Source organism: Xiphophorus couchianus, chromosome 13 (genome assembly GCF_001444195.1).
Source record: "Xiphophorus couchianus chromosome 13, X_couchianus-1.0, whole genome shotgun sequence".
NCBI lineage: Eukaryota > Metazoa > Chordata > Actinopteri > Cyprinodontiformes > Poeciliidae > Xiphophorus > Xiphophorus couchianus.
Genome location: NC_040240.1, coordinates 16,037,249 through 16,055,598, shown reverse-complemented (window position 1 = coordinate 16,055,598; position 18,350 = coordinate 16,037,249). Strand labels below are relative to the sequence as shown.

The 18,350-nt window shown below is 38.8% G+C and overlaps 1 protein-coding gene across 1 annotated transcript in view; it reads right to left on the bottom strand.

Moving 5' to 3' along the window:
• Positions 1–2,683, bottom strand: part of efna3a (ephrin-A3a) — a 90,363-nt gene extending 87,680 nt beyond the window's left edge. The window contains exon 1 of the mRNA XM_028037134.1: positions 2,089–2,683. Coding sequence (XP_027892935.1) covers positions 2,089–2,198 — 110 coding nt within the window. The 5' untranslated portion in view covers positions 2,199–2,683. The remainder of the gene's footprint in view (positions 1–2,088) is intronic.
• Between the last annotated feature and the right edge of the window lie 15,667 nt (positions 2,684–18,350).

The following is an 18,350-nucleotide window of genomic DNA, read 5'->3' as shown; positions in this document are numbered from 1 at the left end:
CTTTAAGGCATTTTTTGAAGCCTGACGGCCATCGGTATTCTTACCATAGCCTCGGCGGATTTCTCCGCTACCTGCAAATTGGGTCAGGTTTTGCATTATTTTAGAGATTTGTATCTCAGTGGGAGGAAAGGAGGAGCTTGTGCACATGCAGACGTGCAGATGAACACCTGCATTTTGTCTCCCTCCGTTTTCCTTCTGCTGTTGTCTCTCTCTTACACACATGCAATATTGAGTATAATATACGCACATATTTGTCACCCTAACGCGTAGATGTCAACTGAAAGCTGACAAATGAGCAAGCTACATGTTGAGAAAATCATTTCAGACGGAGCATTTGCCAAAAGCCTTCGCTGAGGTTGATAGGGAGTACTGATATTGATTACAGCACTCAAAAACTGTGGCTTTTACAGCATTTACATGCAACTTTGTCAGGGTTTATTAAAATTCCTGTCATACAGATGGGATTTACTGCAGTCATAAATCTTAAATTCAAACTTTAGCATAAATTAGCTCATGAAAGTCCTACAGCATCCGCCGCTGACTGTTTCGATTAAGTTTTATAGCCATTTCTGTCTCTACTCTGTCTCTACTTTATAGCCAGTCACCGTCTCAAGTTTTCCACCGTTTCTAATTCCAATCATTGACCGTACGTCCTGTCAGGAGATGAACGAGGGACCAGGAGCAGATGCTGAGGGGCGACAATAATGAGACACTGAAGAAAGGTAATTGAAGAGGACAGAAAAGCTGGTGAGACACCTCAGAAAAATAAGTGAGGGAAGAAAATAACCAAGTAGGAGATAGAGAGAGGAGATGTAGGAGAGGCCAGCATCTGAGGGGAATACAAATGGACAGACATGGAGCATGGATGGAGGCGCGCGTGTGTGTGTGTGTGTTTTGGGGGTAAAAAAGATGGATTCACGGTTGGCTAATGAGAAGACAAAGAAACAGAAATACACATCGATCCCTGACCCAGAGGAAGACGGCTTTCATACAGGTGTAAGCAGCCTGGATAGTCTGCAGGGCTTTACCTGAGGAAAGCAACCAGACTTCTGCTGGAGTCCAACAATGGGCAGGAATTATGTCTGCATGCTGAAAGCGTGGCGGGGATTAGTTCCTGGAAGTTTGAGCAGCCTTCAGTAGTTAACAAGTCCAACTAAAGGAACATGCATGTCATGTTGAATGAGTCAACGCTGCAGACAGAAAGCTTCTGAAAGGACGACCACTCCAACAATGAAAGTTATGACACCTCATCAAACTTTCTCAATAGTGTCACTATGTATACATACCAGGCATTATATTATGACCTAATAGAGCATCAAGGCATGGTTTAATTGGAGTGAGATGTGGAGCTAACTCAAGTTTGTCATTTTCCTTCTCAAATCCATTCCCAAACCTTGATGACATTGGTTCGTTTGCTTACAAAAGTAACACACAAATACCTCAAGGAACAATTTCAGGCCCCATAGTTTTTAGTAAAGCTGTTAATGATGTTCCAGAAGTGGGTCCTGATATTTGTCTGCTTTGTCTGTCAAAGACGAAATATTAGGAAATGCATCACCTATTGTTGTTTGCAGATCTATTCGGACTTGGTTTGTTCTGCAACATGTGGCCTCATGTCTAGTTTTAAGTCCTACTCAGTGATCCTCCTGTTGAGGGTGTCAATCAACTCAACAGTGTCTCTCCCCAGTCATTGTGTAAACAGATGCAAATATTGCTGTTATTAATTTTCTACTTTGTATTTTCCTGAGAAATGTACAGTCTTGGTTCGAATTGCTTAATCCACAAAATGAACAGAAATAAAGACTTTGACTAGATCGCTCTGTATAATAAATCTGTTTATTTCCTATTTTCAACTGCATGAAGTGTGGTGAATCTGTATGTTTGGAAACTACACACAGCTCAAATGTGTTGTAATTGATAACAGTAAAACTTTTCATTAAAAGATTAAAATAGATTTTGTGTTTTTCTTTTGTTTAGCTTCATTTTATTGTCATAAAACGCATCAACCACAATCTTGCACACAGTTCGCAGCACAGGTGCGCACCAGCAAACAAAGCCGCGTTCAGAGCCGCATAGAGAGCTACTCACTGCAGGTTCGAGCTGTTCCAATACACCGCATGACGGCTGCTGGCTCTCGAAAGGTGCAAGTTTGTAAGCACCAGGGTGACGAGGCTGAGAGAAAACGTTACGAGAGCCATAATCCCTCCGGGTGCTGGTCCAACCCTGAATGGTTCCCTCTCTTTCCTTCTTTTTTTTTTTTTTGGCTCCTTCTGTCCCAAACGACGCGTCGTTCACAACATCCCAGCGGTCATCAGGAGAGCGCGTCTTCAACTTCAGCGACTTCTTTCGGGATACGTGTTCCTCAATTCAAGCCCCACCGCGACGAGAGAACCCGCTCAGGCATCTTTACTTTGAGGCAATTCTGCGTACTTTTAAGTCTGTCCTATTGTTTCCAAGCTCGGCTATCATTTAAAACAGCTGGTGAAAGGGCGAAACGAGCCGCCAAATTCACATATATCGGAGTTTATTGTAGGTTAGTCAGCTGTTAAAGTCACATCCGAGCCACTGGATCTTTGCTGGGAGGTATTTTGGGGTACCTGCCACTTCTCTCACTAGAAGCCGCAGCAGCAGCCGCACGCTGCGCACACAACGACACAAACCCGCCCTCTGATGGCAGAGAGGCGCGCACATGTCCGTCCACTCATCCGCCACGCCCCCTCATCTCATGCACGGTGTGTGCATGGGTTGTCTGTAAAAAAAAAATAATAATTTTCCTACAAGGAAAAGCATATATTTTGCACGAATTCAGTTTCTCCACCTGAGTGATTTGTAAAAGCTCTGTCTGTAAAGTCTTCCCAGTCTGAACAGAGGTAGAAATTACAGCCAGTGCTTGAATTTAAAATGAAAAGGAGATTTTATTTAATTTTTTTTCTTTGGTGATTTGTTTCACAAACAAGAATGATAAACGTCTGCACTGCATCGCTAATCAATTAGTATTGACATTTGAGCCATTCTGTCTTTGCTGTACCCAGTGACCATGTTCAGTGATGTCACACTCAGGATTTCCATATTTAAATATATATTAACAAAAAGGATAATCATTAACATAATTTGATAGAAATACAATACAATAAAATTTGTATTTATTGAAGCCCTTATTTATAAAGAACACAGAGGTTTTTCTCTAGTTTGTAGTGCCTTAAGTTTATATTTTGTTTTTATTGTCTTTTTGTTGTTGTTCTGTCTGTTTTTGTTTATTATGGACCAGATTTGTCTGAATAAAAAGGTTTGATTGACTGATTGATATGAAACAACACTGCTGGCCAGAATACTGTACACCAAACCAAATAAAACAGACATAATAACAAAACAACAATTGAAACAATAAAGCCAACACCTGAAGCGTTTTTCTTCGTCCCCATTGAAAGTACTCCTGTTACTTTTGGACAAAGACATTTGGCTTCCACTAACTTTGTCTACTCTGCTTTATTTTACTTTCTCGCTCCAGATCCAGTGCTTGGATAAACCCAATAATTGAGCTATTGCTGTCATCAACTCTCCATACAGTTGATGTTTAGCTGCGTCTTTTATAAAGAAGCTATTGCTTCCAATTGCTCTGATTACTCTTTAGCAGAGAAACTACCCCCGGCTCGATGCTTCTCTTCTGTTTCTCTTTGATTTTTCACAGATGAATTTGGTCAGGCTGTTATTAACAAGACATTTGCTCTATTAAATCTAACCATTTTTATTTTACACTCAGGATTGCAACACTTTTATAGGAGACTTTAGCTTCTTAACAGAAAAACTAAGAAAAACTTTAGGTAGATTAGGTTTAACAGAAGAGATATTTCTGTTAAGGGTAAATTATTTTGTCAAAGTATTTTTAAGAAAGTTCTGCTTTTCTGAATATCAAGCCCGAACTGTACCGACTCTCTTTGCCAGAATTTCACACTTACTGGGTACGGATGGGCTGCACAAAGGGATATCTATGTGTATGTGAAATCTTGGCTGAATGTGCAAAGTGTAACACATACCTCACATAAATCTGATGCACATAAAGGCACCTAGTCCAACTATAGAAGCAAACGCAAATTAAGCAAGAAATTCAGGTTAAACGAAGCAAACAACATTATTTGAATTTCAAATTGAAGAAGAACGTACAGGAAAAACAGGCCATGCTGAATATTTCACATTTGAAAATATGCCTGCACCTACAGGGAGTTTAATCACATTTTAATAAATTGGGGATTTTATTGATTCATTCATTTAAAACACGTCCACTAAGAATGTGACCTGCAACCAGAACAGGATTAACTCCAAATTACTCAAACGTGAACAATGTGGTTTTAAGACTTAGAATAGAATAGTGCACATTTTGTGCTTTTGTTGCTGTAACACCCGTAACTTTTTTACATTCTGTGAATGTATGCACTTCTCTTCTCTTATTATCACTCCAGTGCAGGACAACATAAAAAAACAAAGCAAAATATGCTTCCCTAATAACTTCTGGTAATTTTGAGACTCGACCAGATTTAGCACATGTAGACAAACATAATAATTACAGCCTCTCTCCTTTTGATATATCAGGGGGGGAAATCCTTTCATGGCAACAAGAAAATATCTTTAAAATGCAGAACAGGCCTCATCCGCTGCTGTTTACTTTGGGATTAAACTGAAAGAAGAGAATTTAAGACTAAAATCCTCTCTGGCTCATTATCCAAGGTTTAATCATTATGCTGTATTTACACATTGGCATGCTGTTCAAATGCTTGTCAACTGTCAGAAGAAAAAGAACATAATTGATACAGAAGCTGGTGGCAAATTAAGTGGATAAAAAACAACATGATGCTGGTTAAAAGTTAAGCTTTTTTAGTGGATTCAAATGGAAACCAAAGAATGCCACGATGCTTATCATATTCACGTTGCTTCCAAATAAGTGTTTTTGTGCTGAAGTCAGTCAGCGCACTCAGAAAGTCTTTTTCAAAGATTTAGTTTGTCTTATCAGTCATCCCCATGCTGCTGAAACAATGAGTTTAGGACGCAGCTTTAAAGAGCAAATATCACATTTTAGAGGGAGAAAAAGTCATGATTTCTTGATATTTTTCATGCTGCTCTTCAGGCTGCCTGTTGATACGGGTCACTTTTCTCTGTAAAGTTTGAACTTTACGTTGTTTTGCATCAAACAATATATGTAAGAGCAGCACAAAAATAAGTCTTATTTTAACAGCTCTTTATAGAATGAGTTCTGCGTTGCACTTCCAAATGTCAGATTTTATTTGTTGTGCTATATTTGTTTCCTTGTTGTAATCCAACTGAAAATCTATCGTCGTTTTCTCCATGACATTAAAACACAATTGTCTTGCGTGAAAGTTTGTGCATAAGAGTGCTTCTGGCAAAAGTTTATGTCATGAATTGGGGCGGTGGAAGACGGTGAGGGAAACGCAGTTGACCCTGGTAGAAGTGAGAAGAAGATGTTTAATGATGAATTCGGTACAAACAGATCCAAACAGTCCAAAATCCTGGCAGCACAGCAGAGCGGAAGGCAGAGACTCAGCACTGGTAGCAACAGGGTATACGGATGGACATTGTTACGGTCACTGACCTCTAGGGGCTCTCTTCATGAGAGAGCTCTTTCTTTGTGTTTCAGCTTTACCTGGCTGCCACAGGTGCAATGTGTTGGAGCTCGTCAGCCACCCCATAAAGAGCTTCAACTGGAGATATCAGATCCCTTTTTCCTTGGGCCTTGATCTGATGTGATCTTGTCAGTGAGCTGATTGTTTGTGGAGACTTCGTATGGTTTTGCTGTGAGCATACTTGTGAAGCATCAAGTGTATAACTTAAGTTTTGTTTCTATTCACAGTGGAAGGTGGTAGGGGTTCTCTGCCATTTTGTTTAACTGTTTTCTCCTGTTTTTGGTTAGTCAGGGAGTTCAGGTATTGTACTTTCTTTTTCAGTTCTCTTCTAGAAAGTGTTTCTATTTTACAATTAAGAGTGGGATGTTATGTTTGTTGTTTTGGCCTTGGAGACCCTGAAGTTTAAAGCTTCCCTGTGCTTGTTGTCTACTGTGAGTGACATTTTACTTGAACTGTAAATTAAACTATATTTTTGGTACTGACACCAACTGTTTAGGTTGCCTTCTTTTTGTGTTACACCCAGTGCCAGACTTGACCCTTATTGGTCTTGTGGGGGGTTGTAACAGACAGCTGGACGGAAACGACGAACAGACGACTGAATCGACAAGGACCCGACAAAAACGTAGAGACACAGGTGACATTAAATACATGGGAGGTAATCAGGGAACGAGACACACCTGGGAACAATCAAGGGGAGACAGGACAACACGGAGACTCAGGGACACAGAAACTCAAAATAAACTCAAATCCTGACAGCTTCAGAGAATGGGGTCACTTTATAAGAGTTTTCTGTAGAATATTCTTGCTAATATTCGTCATGTTGGGGTGGATAATAACTAGTCCACCCCAATTCAGTTGCGGTACATCAAATATGTTTTTTAAAAATCTGTAATTAATCATGAGTTACGCAGGGCATTGTGCAATTACTTGGGATTGTTTTTAGCTCAGAAGTACAGCAGACCTGTCTGAATGTGCAGAAACGTAAATATTTGCTTTTAAGATTTTTTAGGTAGAGAAGACAAATATTGTTACCTTTGCACTGTAGCTGTACAATATTGCTGACCCGTTTATTTGGGCAAATAAATAAATAGATGCTTATGTATCTATTTAAAGGTTTGCAGTTGTGATGAAACTCTTCAGTTATCCTCAGGGATTCTCCAAACCTGTTTGGTTTGAATTCGCCTGTAGATTCTTCCTCTCACTGCAGAAAACACTATTGGATGCAACTGAAAGGATTTGCTGAAAACATTTGGAGCTGCAGCATGGATTTCTTCTTAATAACTTTCATAATGTGTTGAGAGATATAAACAACCAAATTAGAAGGAAATAAAATCAAAGTTGATGTTTGAGGTGAGTCGGGATTAATTTCAGATTAATATTTGGGGAAATTAACGCTGTTTGCAGGAAGCCATTGGATGTGAAGTGATACCAAATGTGTTTCCATGATTACACGTGTGTACCTGCATGTCTGTGTGTGTTTAATAGCAGAATTTGCACTGGGAGCGGGTTTGAACATTTGGAGCCTTTAATTAACCTGCTTCATTTTGCCGCTGGTAGTTTAACCACTCTATCGATCCTAATGGCGACCCGCCATATTAACAGCTCTGTTAATTTCAAATGTGAAGCATTAGTCTTGGTTTGATTAACTCTGCTAATTCTGTATCTTATGACATTTTTCAAGGGCATGCAAGTGACATTCACACCCATAAATCTGGACACTGTTGGTTAAACTTTAGAGGAGTGAGTCAGAACAATATTCTTTATTACGCACGATTCTTCTTGAAAACATACTTTTTATATTTATGTTGCAAGAAAACTTACATTAACTGATGCTGTGACAATAATATAAAACTATTTAGATTACTTTAGAAGTCACCTAATTACAGAAAATGTGGAGAAAGAGGCTCTGGACAAAGAAGAACATAGGTTAATATTTTTGAGCCATCAACAAAACAGATTGTGTGGCTGAAAAATGACACCAAATACACCATTCACACTGTGAAACATGGTGGTGGTAGCATCATGCTGTGGGTATCTTCAGAAGGGACAGGGAAGCTGGTCAGAGTTAATGGAAAACCTGTTAGAGGCTGAAAAACATCAGGGAGTTCCAGAGTTACAATGGAAATGTTTTTGCACAAACCATTTGTGTGTTAGAACGGCCAAGTCAAAGTACAGACCTAAAACCAGAGGAGAATCTGAAGAAAGAATTCAAATGGTCTCCATTCAACCCAACTGAGTTTGAGCTGTTTTGTAAAGAATCAGCAACAATATTATTCTCCAGACATGCAAAGCTGTTAGACATAATTGTAAAACTCACAGCTGTAATAACAAAAAAAAACCTGGTTCTACAAAATTTGAGTGAGATGAACTCAATATAAAACGCCACACTTTCACATCGCAGTTGGTAAAATATTGTAAAATCAATCCATCCTTTCCTTCATGTTCGTCTCTCACATAAAACCCCAACAAAGTTCTTTGATTGTCGTGGTCGTGTCAGGCTTACATGGCTCCCACTTTTTGCAGCTCTCGTTTATTTTAGTGTGACTACTTTGCCTCCCGTTTGCTCGCACTCAGTCTGCGCCTCTCTGTTGTTTTTGTCGGCGAAGATGCCTCTCTTGAGTGCCCTCCAGGCATGTTGCTGTGGCGACTGGAGTTAAAGGAGCGGATGAAATAAGCAAGTGCCATCGCTTCCCCCCGCCCGCCAACTCTCACTGTCCCAACACCTATCTGTGCAGCTCCACTGCATCACTTCCCTCCATCTTCGCCACCATTTGTCATCCTTTTGTCGCCTCTCGCTCAGGAGGAAAGCATTGCATATATGGAGCATCAATCCCACACTCCTTCATAAACCGATTATCGCGGTCTTCCTGTTGCGTACGCCGACCACACAGTTGCCAATAAAAGTGAGATGAAAATATAAGAAATGACATTTAATATGTTTCCTGAACCCGTCTCAAGCAGCAGAGGTCCAAATGCATATTTATGATGTGCTTTCTGAGTGTCATAAGTTATTGAGCACATTTGTTCTTAGGGGTTTGCACCACGTGACGCCATGCCTGCACTTGCTTATTGCCTCTGCAGAGCCACGCTTTGTATTTTGCTACAGGCGTTGGTTAGAGCTTTTCCAACCTCTCGTTACTTTGACCATGGATCTATTTGTGATTAATTCATGAACACCAGCTATGGGCATATTGATTATTCAGATAATTTGTTCTCATCAATCAGCCTCGACACCTTCATATATCCTTGTTGGCTACATATCGATCTCCTCCTTCGTCCTACTTCATTACCGTTGTAAGCAATATTCCTGTAAGAGAAAAAATGTGCCGGTTTCTTCCTCTGTGGGATTTCCTTATTCTTCCTCGAGGCGTCTGTCGGCATCTTCACTGATTTCTCCAACCTCCCACCTGTTCGCCGTCTCCCTTCGTCTCATTGTGGAGTTTTCTCAGGTTTTGGTGTTAATGGGTTTAAATGAGGATGGTCTGATTGAGTTTAGCGTCCGGTGGCAATGTCAGCAAATACTGATTAATCAGTTAATCAAGTGAAATGTCAAACTTTGAATACAAAATACATTGTTCAAAAAAATAACAACAGAAGCAGATGATGTTAAAATTTTGAAAGCACACCATTTATAAAAAATGAAAAGCATATACTGTAGCTTCTTTTAACAAAAGCCATACCTCATTTTGTCCTTTTTATATAACAAAACCGCAAAACTTTATTGTTTTTTTGTATATAAACATATATATATATATATATATATATATATATATGTGTAGAGAGAGAGAGACTCTCGAGAACTAAATTGGCCCATCATAAGTTTTTATGTGGCCCTCTGTAGATCAATGACCCTCAAATGGAGGCCCCCGGTCCACATCCGGCCCACGAGACGTCTATTTCTGAACTCCTGGTCGCCTGCTTGCTGTCTGTAGTTTACAATCAGTCCAGATCCTGTAAAATCCCATTACCATTTATAGCCTCGATTCATTTGTAATTATGTAAATATATATATATATATATATATTCAAGGTTTTGTTTTCATTCAGATTCAGCATTAAGTAAAAATGAATCTGAATATAATTAAACCAGAAAAAAGATAAACGCAGGCAAAAAAGATGCAAATTAGGCACAAATGGGCATGTTTAGAGCTCTTCCAAAATGATCCCTGGCATTTGCAGAATATGCATCAAGCATGTCTGTTTGGTGGTTTGAGTCAAATTCAGGAGAAAAATGCACAAGTTGTAGAAGAACAATGAAGTTTGTGGTTTTAAAGTGAAAAATGTGCCTCTGCCGCTTTCCCTTCCTTCACTGCATCCATGCAAGTGTGAAAAAGTAAAGGAAATGGCAGAAGGATCAAATAAAATAACCTTACAGTGATCGAAAACTAAAATGTTGCAACCAAAAAAGAACGAGTTTCTATATCATTAAGGGGAAGGGAACGATGTTTTGGTTAAAGGTTGTAAAAGGCAAAAGTGCAAGTGAACAGGCATGGATCACTACTTTGATACACACAAAGGTTTGAAAAGGTAACAGAATGCCTTAGTTCAACATATGAAGTGAAAGAAACACTGCCCAACCTAAACTGGCCCCTTGACAAAAGGTTTTCACACTTTGTTCTCAGTATTTACTTGTGATTAACTGACGTTTTTGGCTCAAGTTTCCTAGCATGTCGCCATTCTCTTTCTTCACGCTCTTTTGTCAACACTTTGAATAAAGTCCACTAGCACCACAAAATCTTTAAGAAATCTTCATGATCCTCAAGACTTTTGAAAAACAAAAAAAACATTCTGTGGATCGATGAGATAAAAGTTTAACTTTTTGAAAGGTAATTGGATTTAGAGTAAATCTACCAGTGTTTTAGCAAATTGGCAGACGAGCAGAAGAACATGGTGGTGGCAGTGTGATGGTCTGGCTGCTTTTCTTACGGACAAAGCAACTTGCCATAATTGATGCAACGATAAAATCTATAAAATCCTGAAGGAAAATGATGGTCGGTCAGATTGTGACCTTCAACATCCACTCCAAAACAAAGTCAAGATCCAGATGAATCTGACTGAGATGCCATAGCATTACCTTAAACATGCTGTGCTCTGAAACCAGCATGACTGGATTTTAAAATAAATCTCTGTAAAGGAGAGTAAAGGACTTTCTGTCAGTTATTGCAAAGGCTTAATGGTGGTTGTGGCAGCCAGGGGTGGCACAAGAAACCATTAGGTTTTGGGGGCAATTGCTTTTTCATAATCGGTTAATGTAGCTTTTTTTCACTTCCATCCATCCATCCATCCATCCATCTTCTTCCGCTTATCCGGGGTCGGGTCGCGGGGGCAGCAGCTTCACTTGATAAAAGAAATCTGTCTCTACTTAGGTTATTTTTGATACTAACATTTGCTCAAACTCAGACATTTGAGGGTGCAAAACAAGCTGAAAAGCTACAGCTGTCCAAAAGGCCTGCTTCCTGAGACTTGATGTAATTGTCCTCAAACAGCAAAATTACTTTGTGGATTTCCTCTGATACGGAAAACATTCAACTTTCTTTGATCATTGCTAAATCCAGGCATTGTTGTTTGTGATGTAGTACCTCTGAAGATACAATGTGTTTTAATGCTGAACTGTCTTATGAGTTTATGGGCTAGAATATTGTGTGTTGGCTCTGAAACAGAGACAAGTACCTTAAGATTTCATGTTTCCAGGTGATTTCCTAACACACAAAATCAGTTCCCAGCTCTTTGGTGCAAGAATAGACTTGTAGTTTTATCCCATATAAATCATTGTCCAAATCTTTGCGTTATTTGCATTCCATAAGTCATTTCACGACGAATGATAATATAGTTTGGAAGACCAAGAGGCACACACAGGGTTCAGATGGTGGATGGGGATGATAGAAAATTATGTTTTGACAGCCAGGAGGTGGTAGGGCAAGGGGAACGATGAGAATAGATGCACTTACAGTGGCATGAAATATTGAGCAGGACAGAAAGGGGGGGGAAACAGGAGCCGAGCAGCATGTGTCTGATGAGCAAACAAAAGAGAAGAAGCAGATTTATTAGCATGAATACAACAAGAGGGAGGGCTTTGTTCCTTTGAATCCCAAATCAAAATAAAACAATTTTTGCAAACAGAAATGTTGAAATGGGGAAGAATTTGAGGATCATTTCATCAACATTGCAATCCCATCTGTTCGCAGATTCACCTATTCACCACAGATTTCTCTGGGAAACATAACTCTAAAGTATTAGAGGAAAATTCACCTATTCATGGATTTTTTGGTAAAGCATATCTAAAATATTAAAATGAAAATGCAGCTTAGGAAGCTGATACACATAGATACAATGTGACTTGACGGACTATTGATTGGTGTTTGCAAAGTAGCCAATCCTTGGCGACGATTGGCTGTACTCCACAGAGCGAAAATAAAAATGGCCCTAGATATTAACTTCTTTGGTAATGCTTAGACACCTTCCACTGTACATTTTAATGCATAGTAATTCATTTTTCGTAGTTGAAGTTATTAGTTATAAGTTAGCTTTTGTAGCATTTCCAATATTTGCAGATTTTAGGTGTTTATTGAAAGCTGTGGTCTCCAACCCACTCCGATGCCAGGCTCCGCCATACTAATTAATATCACCTTAAGTAATGTAGCTCTCAGAAACATGGCTGCTAAATAAAATACTGAAATATAATCATAAAACAATGATAAACTCACAGAAAAGTAAGGCTGTTATGTTCCTGAATGTCCTTTGACAGGTTGATTGGGAGATAAAACTGTGTTTTAATAAAAGAAAAACAATTGCTTGTTTCCAAACTGAAGCTGCGCACATGGAGAGAAAGAGCAAACATAAACACCCTTTAAATGAAAGATTCATGTAAACTTACACATATTATAATATAAATATAAATAACTGTTTTTTTTCCCACTTTAGAGCATTTTTCAGCTATGTTTGCCAAATGCTAAAATAACTGATTTTTATTATAATTTTTTTCAAAGTCGTTGTTTCACTTACAATTAACCCCCAAGTTAATCATAAGCCTCACAGATCTTTCAATTAATCCTTTAAGTTAATTCAATTCAGTTTTTTTTCCATTTATTTATTTTAGGGACAAAATTTTCTTTAAAAAAATCCTATGTGGATGATTTCCCCAATACCTTGGAGAAGCCATTTTAATCAGTAAAGCTAACTTCAATTTTAACCTTCATATTCGCATTTGGTGTGGTGAATTCAATTGGATACAAAATCTCTGAGAAAGTTGTATTAAAAACAAGCATTTTGACATTATTACTAATTTATAGTGATATTTTATTTAACAAAGATGTTTGGAGAATTATCACCTCGTTTAGATGAAAATTGGACATAAATAAATTATGGTTGGAAAGCATGACTTTGCCCAAAAGGTTAGCAAATTGTGGATGAAATATTGGTTATATATTCAGAGAGATTATAGTATAATCTTTCAGGAATACCAAAGTTTGGTGAACCTTGAACAGTTCAGAACTGAGTGCATTGAAGAGTCAAATGATGCTTTCCTTTATGTTATGAAGTTATATTTTTAATAATTAGAACTCCAAGGTTCTTGTGGCTCTATTAGTAGTTTTCAGATCATCTTGGGTTTTGTTCTTGGCCTTAATTGTTCTGAATGAAAGTCCATATTGACTTTGAGGTTTTGTGTTAATTTACTAGTTCTGTTCTGTTCTGATCAGAATTTATATTAAAGTTATTTTTTCTAATTTTTTTTTAACTTTTTCCTTTGTGTATTGTCATTGTATTTTGTACCTACCTGCTGTAAAAGTTTAAGTGTTTAAACTTTTACAGCAGGTAAATGTTTGACCTGGAAGCTGACATTCTAACATATGGAGTTCCCAAAGGCTCAATATTTAGCCCCACTTTTTTTTTTTTATTTACACATGCAACATTATTGGAAGAGAAGACACCAACTTTTATTTGATGGACAAATGGATGGATGGCATTATATTTGTATGTCTTTTTATTGAAATTAAGATTCTTTAGCTGCTATAAAAATTATTAGTATTCCTAGTTTCTCATGTTCTTCTAAATTACGTAAGTTGTACTAACCATATAGATCACTAAGGTCTTTTGAAAAAGGTATTTTGGTCATACCCAAAGTAAGAATTAAAAAAATTACTTAATGTTACTTTCTTTATACTTCCTCTCATATAATGTGAATTTTGTCCGCAGCAATAAAGATTCATGTCACTCCTTTTCCTACTTCAGCAAAAGTTTTAAAATACGGGCACTTCTTGCATCCAAATCAGGCACGCTGGATGGGAGGGCAATTACTCAGGCTGCTAATTAGGTCAGTCAGCTCATGCGGCTCTGGAGGCGGCCGTTTGTGCAAGATGGTCAGACCTGACATACTGACCTGATGACAGCCAGCCTGAGCATCACAAGCTGGGACTGATCCAGAGCCAAGGGCTGACTGACCTGAGCATCAGTTGGACCCACGACTGCAATCCTGAGCACAGACCTTCTGGGCATCCAGCCATTCATTGCACGGAGATGCTGCAGTCTGTGAATGTAGCAGGGTTGAGGAGGAGAACCCTTTTTTTAGCAATGCAACAGTTTTATTCTGTTCAGATACATGATCTCATGAATCCAAGAATTTGCTAAATTACGTAAAATAAAGAAGACTTTGAGACGCTGAGGTTGTTCAGGAATTTGATGAGGATGTCTTATAAGTGGCTCCTTTTGGAGGTACTCCAGGGAAGGCCAGAACCCGAGTCAGACCCAGAACACCCCGGAAGGAAGGACTACATATCCCTTCTGGCCTGGGAACAGGATCAGAATCACACAGAAAGAGCTGAAGGGTGTTTCTGGGTTAAGACTGGGCTTTCCTCCTGGATCTGTTACGGATCTACATCAGAGAAGAAAAAGATAATAGATGCCTGGAGGTCAATTATCCAAAAACTTTGTGCAGATTAAGTAGTTTTTGAAAAAGCAGTTTTTTAATGTGCAGACTATATTGTATTCTACTATCTTTCAGACCATAAACATCCAAATTATTACTCTATTAATGTACAACTTGATGGAACTTGATCTTCTTGAAACATCACTCCCCACATGTTCTTTTCTGTCTCTTCATCTTTCTCTAAATGTCTCTTTTTTACATTCCCTAATTTGATCCCACAACTGCGAGGATGTGTTTTGCTTTTTCCCATCTTAAGCACACACACACCCACCCCTACACAGAGGCAGCGAAAGGTTGATGCCCGTGCCAGGCTGCGCTCTGGTAGTGATTGTGACATTTCTCCTTCTCCCTCAGGGACTTGCTCCTCCTCCGTGCCTCCCTCTCATCAAAAATGCTCCAATTTCTCAGGAGCAATATCTTCTGCTCGCTGAGAGAAAAAGGTCACATGTTCCATTATTTCAAAATGAACTTTTGACCTAACATTTACAGAGGAGGCAGAAAATAGCTGTCAATGTGAGGATGCAGCAAGTTTAGTAAGCTGTGTGTTTTTGGGTGAAGGATGGACAGATGAGTGAAGCGGCGTTGTGGTATTATCGTTCTGACAATACAACGTTCTTCCTTTGTACAGAGGCCATGGATAACAAGGACAACTCATCATACATTGATCTCTGTGTTTGAGAAGCATGCTCTGTTCAAGCCATTACCACGAAGTAGTTCCTCTGCTAATAATAACTGCTCTCGGAGTGTATTATGGGGCCTGTATGTATAGCCAGCCTCTGGGGTGAGAGATGGCAGTGACTAACGCTGCGTTTTGACTCTGATTCACTCTGCCAAGATCACTTCTCTCTGCCAGTGCAGTTCCACCTCTGCGGCTCCTCGTTAGAGGCGTGTGCAGGCACTGTGATGAGATGCAAAGTGAAATCTTCTGCCATTTGGGGAGTGTCATTAAGTCAGCAAAGTGACAATAACAGGGAATTTGTGTTCACCCATGTCGCCTGTCTGCAAGTCAATTACTGATCAATAAGGGATTTCTAACTTGCTACCTGTAATTACCAGCAGCCATTGACGGGCGTGGCTAGGAAGCGTGTTGAGCAGAGTGATCAACCTGAGAGGATTACCTAATGTTCTCCTCAACTAATGTTTGTCTTGCGGTCAGTCGCAGCTGCAGACTTCCAGCTGGTTACTGACTCATGCTGTTATTTTCTTTGCATTGTAAAACCAGGCCTCTGAGCTTTAAAAAGAGCAGGATAAAGAAAGGGAACGCTCTAAAGCGTTTCTGCAAACATCATTTTTAGATCTTCTGATCTTCTTTTTGGTGCTGCAGTTCCTGTAGCTTTACATCCATGCATCCATCCATCTATTTTCTATTCAAAACAGGATCAATATGTGATGAGTTATCCATGTTATCTCTCGCCTTAGTGCAGAGGAAGAACTCTGTATTGTCAGGAGAATAATACCATTCTCACTAAAACCAGAAAGACAAAGAACATCACCCTGTTTCTACACTGGCTCCCTGTAGCTCAGAGGAAAGACTTCAAAACACTTTTGTTAGTTTGTAAATCACTGAACATCTTAACACCAAAATACATTAAAAATCTGCTGGGCTTCCAGACCTCTCTGGTCTTCTGGTTCTGCTCTGCATCCCCAGAACCAAACATGGAGAAGCAGCATTCAGCTTCTCCATGAAACTTGCAGAAAACTGCAAAACAGCAGAAACACTGACTTGGTACTAAGTGGAACATTGATCAGCATATTTATTGTATACTTGCTTGATCATTTTGATGATGGCATTTGACAAAATGTAATGTTTATTGCTTTCATAATTTGTTACTGTTTGATGTTTTTATGATATGAAGCACTTTGAATTATCTAGTTGCTAAAATGTCAAATGAACTTGACTTGACTATACTCAATTATCCTAGCAGTTTCCGAGCTGCAGCGTTCTCCTGTATTCACTCAGCAAGAAATTATATATATGTTATATTTATTTATTTCAAACAAGTTTTAAAAAACAAGAGAACAAGCAATCAGTGGGATAGAGAAAAATATGGGCATACATAGTCAAGAACAAAATAATTTGCTTATTACTACTTTTCTGAAAAGGAGTAGGTACACCATGGACGTGTCACCTGTAGCTCTCATGATGTATTAAACCAAAAGGCAACTTAACTGCTTCTGCTTTCTGGTCAAAACTTCTATCAACACTGTTGTTGATAGACATGGGTTCTCTTAGGAACCCATGCTAGAACTTAGAGCAACACACTTTTATTACAAATGTGTAACTCAGTCATAAGTTGAACTGAGTTGGACCAGAGTTTGATCCTGGTTAACTTCTGTACTCAAGGCAGTTTACACCAAAAGTCAATATTACATCAAGCTCAAATTTACATATTTCTTTAAATCAGGCAACACTGAACATTGATTTGTAAATACATGAGATTATAACCAGGAGAAAACCTGCAGTAGGTTGTTGCTCAGGAGGAGACAGAGTAGATTCACAAAAAGAAACAGAAGAACTGATGTAGGGATGTTTTCTATGTTAGAGAAAAGAAAAAAGTTAATAGCAGGAGAGAGAGATTGTTTAGATGTTGGCAGCATTATCTCAGCTGATGACCCCCTCCAGGAAGATTTAACAGCAAAACAGAAGGCCAGACCAGATGTAGCTTATATGGTGAGTAAAAACAACAACTAAACATTAAAAACACGGTGTGAGTAAAAACAGCCGAATCGGAGACCAAAACAAAAGTGAAACTTGTGCTTCAAGCATCTTCAAGATCTTTGTGGAATCTTAGAGCAATGTGCTCTCAGTTTTTTACTTTTTTTTATAGGAGACAAAGAATATCTGGAACAGCACTCAAAGCAATGCACAGTGTTTTGTTTTAATAAATACATGAGATTTGTAAAACTGACGATGCTCTCTTTCTCAATTACAATTTATGAGGCACAGAAAGTAGCTTGTGACTCTTGATAAGCGCTTCTGCATGATAAAATATAGAAACAACAGAGACAACGATACCAAGGCTGAGTGGCGTCAGGGATCAAAATCACATGGTTTTTACATCATTCATATGCGGGAGGAGAAGATGTGCTGCATAACTGGGGGAAGCAGTTTCTGTGAGGACTCCTGTTGTTTCCCTTTGTACGGATGGTTTCAAACTTACATGCAAGTTTTGTTATTGATCTACAAATTAGATTTCCTTTTATAATTTTGGTCCATAATTGAACCGAGTCTACCAGACTATCAGATGTAAAAAAAAAAAATAAAAATAAAAACCATGAATGCTCTGTTTGTCAGCCTGTCAGTTTAGTTGGTTGTTAATGTGTTACTCTGTCTGCAGTTGAACTCTTTCACTTTCCAGATGATGAATTGAGCATGTCTCTGTGACGTGTTCAAAGCTTGGAAAATTGCCCTGTCTTCAACTTTCTTACTTGGTCGGCTTGTTTACTCGTGTTTTCTAACAAATCATCTCATTTAATAATTTACCACGGCCTTATTCACGCATGATTTTAATTTAATTTCTTATTTAACGGAAACAATGCAAAGTTTCTTTGACATTAGCAGAGTATAGACAAAGATTTGCACACATTTGTAGTTTTTTTCATCCACATGCAGAAAACATTTGAACAGTTTTACCATAGTGGAAAAGATAATGACTTGTAAGAGCAGAGATCTTTAGATTGCAATCAGTTTGAGTTGGCAAGATCTAACAATGGCTGACATGCTGCTGGGACTGACAGGAGTCAGATCCATATGACCTGATGAGGTTCAGTGGTGTGTGTAAAGGTTTGAGCTGG